The 4,970-nt window shown below is 47.0% G+C and overlaps 1 protein-coding gene across 1 annotated transcript; it reads left to right on the top strand.

The window, feature by feature from the left end:
- The first annotated feature begins 3,230 nt into the window (after positions 1-3,230).
- LOC119321047 lies at positions 3,231-4,166 on the top strand. Its single transcript, XM_037594896.1, has 2 exons — positions 3,231-3,531; positions 3,634-4,166. Exons 1-2 carry the CDS (start codon positions 3,231-3,233, stop codon positions 3,975-3,977), a joined length of 645 nt encoding a protein of 214 aa, XP_037450793.1. The 3' UTR covers positions 3,978-4,166.
- The last annotated feature ends 804 nt before the right edge of the window (positions 4,167-4,970 follow it).

The following is a 4,970-nucleotide window of genomic DNA, read 5'->3' as shown; positions in this document are numbered from 1 at the left end:
GCGCCCGCCGCCCGACTGCTGGGGGCAGCGGGAGGGGCGGGAGGCGCGGGCGGGAGGGGGAAGTACCCCGGAGGCGCGGGGGGTGGCGGCTGCTGGCACGGCGCGGGGGCGACTGCTGGCGTGGCGCGGGTGGGGCAGCCGGTGGAGGGGCACAGCGTGAGGTGCCGGCGGCGAGGGCGTGATGCTGCACACGCTTCTTGACCCCCTTCATCCGACACTCCTCCAACCGCAAGTACGCTACAAACTTGGGGAAGGAGGGCTCCGGCATCAAGGTGAGGTTGGAGGCGGCGTTGCCGAAGTCCTCATTGAGGCCGGCGGTGAGGGTGCTGAGGAGGAGGTCATCGTCCACCTTGGCTCCAATGTCACGGAGCTCATCCGCCAACGTCTTCAGGCGGCGGCAGTAGTCATCAATGGACTGTTCATCCTGCTGACAGTCAAAAAATTCCTGCTGCAAAAAAATGCGGCGCTGAAACTTGTTGTCGGTGAAGAGGCCGTTCAGCTTGACCCACATGGCGTGGGCGTCGTCGCCGACGCTCACAACCGTGTGGAACAAGTCCTTGGAGATGGTGGTGAAGAACCACTAGATGATCGTGGCGGTGATCGCGGTCCACTCGGTGTCGTCCATCATGGCGCGGGAGTCCACGGTGCCATCCACGCGATCCACGAGGTTGTTCTCACGGAAGAGCAGCGTGAAGTACGTCTTCCATGCGAACTACGTGGAGTTGGAGGCGTCGAGGATCACGGGGACGCGTGCATGGACGTTGATGTCGCGGATCTCGGCAGGGTCGACGGCGAAGGGGTTGGAGTAGGTGGAGGCATTGGACGACATGGCTGCGAGATCGTGGGGAGGGAGGCGGCGGCGCGGCTTGGGGAGAGGCGGCGCGGCGGCAGGAGGCAGGCGACGCGGCGGGAGGAGGCGGCGCAGCTTGGAGGGGAAGGCGCGCGGAGGGGAGAAGGCCCGCAGGGAGGAGGAGCGGTGGCGGCGGCTTGGGGCGGCGGCGGCGGCGGCCCGAGGCGGCGGCTAGGGTTAGCGGAAGCTGGAGGATCGACTTGCGATAGATACCATGTAGACAATGATTTGGTGCATCGATAATTGATTGATCGTGCACTAGGCACATATATATAGGCAAGGGGTGCGACCGGTATCTTGTCTCCTAAGATACACGTACATACAGAGGGAGACAGACACGACAAGTACTGCATACACAACCCAGACCTACGTACATGTACACATGTTCAACATTGAGGACCAGCGATGGATAACCAATAACTAGACTTGAAACACTAGGACATGGAGCCAGTTGCGACATAAGGATCCACACAAGAGGAAACAAGCCAGGCGGGCGACAACGACTCGTGGGAGGAAGAAGGATGGAGGAATATAAGAAAAGGTACACAGCAAAACCTAAAATGTTTAAGGACTAAGGTGTAAAAGGAAAAACTAGAAACAAACAAAGTGAATACCGGAAACCAGAAAACACACGCGGTATCCTCCCATCGCAATAATTGTCGAATGCTGAGAGCCGTGGAAAAGTTACTTCAGTCATGACGCCGCAACACTAATCGCGTGGGGACTTGACCTCAAGTGACCTATGCTCGATACCCCTTAACTAGTCGTAATTGGACCTCCTATTCCCCACGCAACATGCGGGAAAGGCACCAATCATGCATGGGGTGCATGCGCTTTGGGTCAGCCCAAGTGCGGGGCGGGCGGCCCCGTACTTTCCCCCCTTTTTCTCTTTTGTTTTTTCGTTTCGTTTTTTTACTTTGAAAAATGATCACGAATCCTGCATTTAAAAAAAAGATTTAAAAAAAGGCTTCAAAAATATATAAATGTCGACGATTTTGAAAAAATGCTCACGATTTTATAAAAATGCTCTTAAAGATTGAAAATTGTTCATGAATTTGGAAAATGTTCTTGGTTTTCACAAAATTTTCAAGAATTTGAAAAAATATGTTCACGGATTTCAAAAAAAATCATGAATTTGAAAATATGTATGCAAATTTAAACAATATTCACTATTTTTAAAAAATGTTCAAGAATTTTTAAAAGATTTTCACGAATACAAAAAAAGTTCAAGGATTTGATAAAAATGTTACCAATTTGAAAAAATGTTCATGAATCTGAAAAATGTTCAGGATTTTAAAAAAAATCTCGGATTTTAAAACTGGTGAATTTGCAAAAATGCTCCCAAAATTCGAAAATGTTCATTTAAAAAAATATGTATGATTTCGAAGAAATTTGACCATTAGAAAAATGTTCAACAATTTAAAAAATATTCCCAGCACGTGCGAGGGCATCGGGGGCAGGAACCCTAGCGCGTGCGAAGGTATCAGGGGCAGGAACCCTAGCGTGTGAGATGGCATCTAGGGCAGCAGCGGCTCATGCGAGGAGAGAAAGGAAGCGACTCGCTGCCCTTTTTTTCTTGTGATAGGGATGGGAGAAAACCGTTTAATGGAAATAATATCGATTGAAGATAGGGAGTTACAAACGGACGAAACGACATAAGTTCTTTTTCCTGAGAAACATTTGTAGTTTTATTCATCCTCATAACAATTATAGGTATACTGATTTGGATCTAAGATCCAAGAAAGTACGAATTAACTCCTATAACTACAAATTACCAGAAAATCTCTTAGAAACACCTTCTTCACGTTATTAATCTTTGCTAGAAGAAATACTTCAAAGACTTTGATAAAGAGGCCGTAATTAGACTGGAGTAACGATGTTGTCCGTTTTTCACCCGCATAAACTTTATCAATAATTGTTCTTGAAACCACCTTGCGTCGCCCATCCAAAAAGCTAGGAAGACTTGATCGATAAACATACTTTGTCCGGAGATGATCTTTCAAAAGTGCAGGTCGTTGAATCACGATATCTTCACCATGATGTCGATGGAAAATTTCATCTTCACAAAGAATCGAACCAACAAAAAACCTTGACACACTGACATAATTAAATGACTTACTTTTTTTAGCAAAATTAAACGACTTAAGTTTTTTTTTAGTGAAAAAATGACTTAAGTAGGAGCTCCCGTGAGCTTCCGCGTAATGCTTTCGATGAGCGGGCCCATTTAGGTCTATCGGGTCAGACGTAGAATCCAAGTCATTTTTAATCCGATTCTAGCTCAGCCCATTAGCAGGCTACTTCTATCTAACCCGGGGTTAGGCCTAGGGTTTTCTGATCCTGAAATCTACACCAACACCACCAACAGGCATCGTCTCTCGCCATGGCATCGAAGCTCCTGCGGATGGCCCGTGACGCATCCCGAGCTCGCACCGCTGCGGCAGCCGCATCTCGCGCCGCCGCGATGTCCTCCCGCTCAGCGTGTGGCCGTGAGGAATCCCCCCCATCTCGCACCGACGCGGCAGCCACATCTCGCGCCCCTACGGCAGCCTCCCGCTCAGCGCGTGAGGCCGCCGCTTCAGGCGTCATAGCTCCCCGCCCAACTCGCACGAAGCCCCGCGACCATGCTCCCCTCTCTCCCCCCTTGGAGAACTCACGCACCGATTACGAGCTCTTCTTGATAGGTAAACCAATCCCACCTTTTTTTTTCATAGCTAGGGCAAACCAAATTGCATGCAATTCGCTGTGTCTGCTTGGCACTACTAACGCTTATAAAACTGTCATAGACGATGTTGATACCCCGACGGAGAAGGACCTCGAGTCGGAGGAATCCCAATGGGCCTATTATCAGCGCTGGTGCGAGGCTCATGACAAGAAGCATGACCATGACGAGATGGCTCGCCGGTTTGATGCTTTCCGAAGTCGGGCACGGTCGGTGCACCAATGGAACGTTGGTCTTCCTTTAGATCCAGTTAAAGCAGCCATTGCCAAAAAGAAAAAAGAAAAGGTCAGGTTACTTCTGTCAAAAGGCAAAAGCATCTCAAAGTTCGATGAATGCCTTGTGCCAATGGAATTAGGTCCATTTGCCGATGAGCCCTTCAGTGATGTTGAAGATGTTACAGCAGAGTAGTAGTTATGCTTTGCAAAGATGTTCCATGTGTACTAAGTTATCCTTCCCCTGTGGGCTAAGTTATGCTTCCAAGTGTACTAAATTATGGCTCTGTAACATCTTTTTCTCTAAGCGGCCCATATGCTTCCGCCTGTGCAAAGTGTCTATTTTAGTCTATTGCGTTCTACAGGAACAAGAGTTCAAACAGATCAAGAGCAAATATGGAGATTGTAATATATGCAGCTGTTTGAACTTTGAACATTAATTCATTGGGCATTAGGACGAAACTGAAGGTGAGTATTGTCATATCTGTAATTTTCAACAAAATTATCACCGTTGTTCATGCATTGTTCATCAATGTATAAGCTAGCGATTGCATCCTGTATTAGCAAGAACCTGTATAGTGAAATACATCTACCTTACTTGAATATATATAATGAGGATGGAACTACACTTTTTTATTTGGATTAGTTGGCTCACTGAACAAACGGCTGTTTTATTACCTATGTGAAAAACTATTTAGATTAATCATATGAGTTTTCCTTGAGTTTGTAGTGAAAAATAATTTAACAACTTGTTTTTTAAGTCACCGATAGACGGAACCAGCAGTTGGAGACCATGGTGGTGATCGGGCCATTCTGGAATGTAGTTAGGTCAATCCTAAAGACCAACTATTTTGGTCAATCCTAAATCCTACCGATCATGCATACACTTGTGCTAGACTACAAACTTAGTGCTGCTAGAGTATTCATAGATGATTTCTTGGAACATGACATATGCTCAGAGAGTAACTTCATAATGATCTTTGCTTAGAAAACAAGTTTATTTCTCTTTAGTATCAGTGTTCTAGTGTTCTGAAATATAAGGACGGATATCAAGTTCTGAAAGAAATGGCAGATTCCTGCTGAATGCTGATGATACTTCATGCCCTTGTTGACTAACAAGTTTATTGCTTGCTATGGTCGACATGGTTTGTGTTCAGCCCTCCTTCCCCACACCCCCTCTCTCATTCGA

The sequence above is a fragment of the Triticum dicoccoides genome, chromosome 6B (assembly GCF_002162155.2).
Source record: "Triticum dicoccoides isolate Atlit2015 ecotype Zavitan chromosome 6B, WEW_v2.0, whole genome shotgun sequence".
NCBI classification, from domain to species: domain Eukaryota; kingdom Viridiplantae; phylum Streptophyta; class Magnoliopsida; order Poales; family Poaceae; genus Triticum; species Triticum dicoccoides.
Note: the sequence above shows the minus strand (reverse complement) of the source record. Positions and strands in the feature narration are given on the sequence as shown.

Bases quoted from the DNA above. Each gene is read 5' to 3' on its own strand.
- LOC119321047 (XM_037594896.1), top strand. From the start codon at position 3,231: ATGGCATCGAAGCTCCTGCGGATGGCCCGTGACGCATCCCGAGCTCGC. The intron at 3,532-3,633 runs GTAAACCAATCC...AAACTGTCATAG, and splicing joins TTACGAGCTCTTCTTGATAG to ACGATGTTGATACCCCGACG.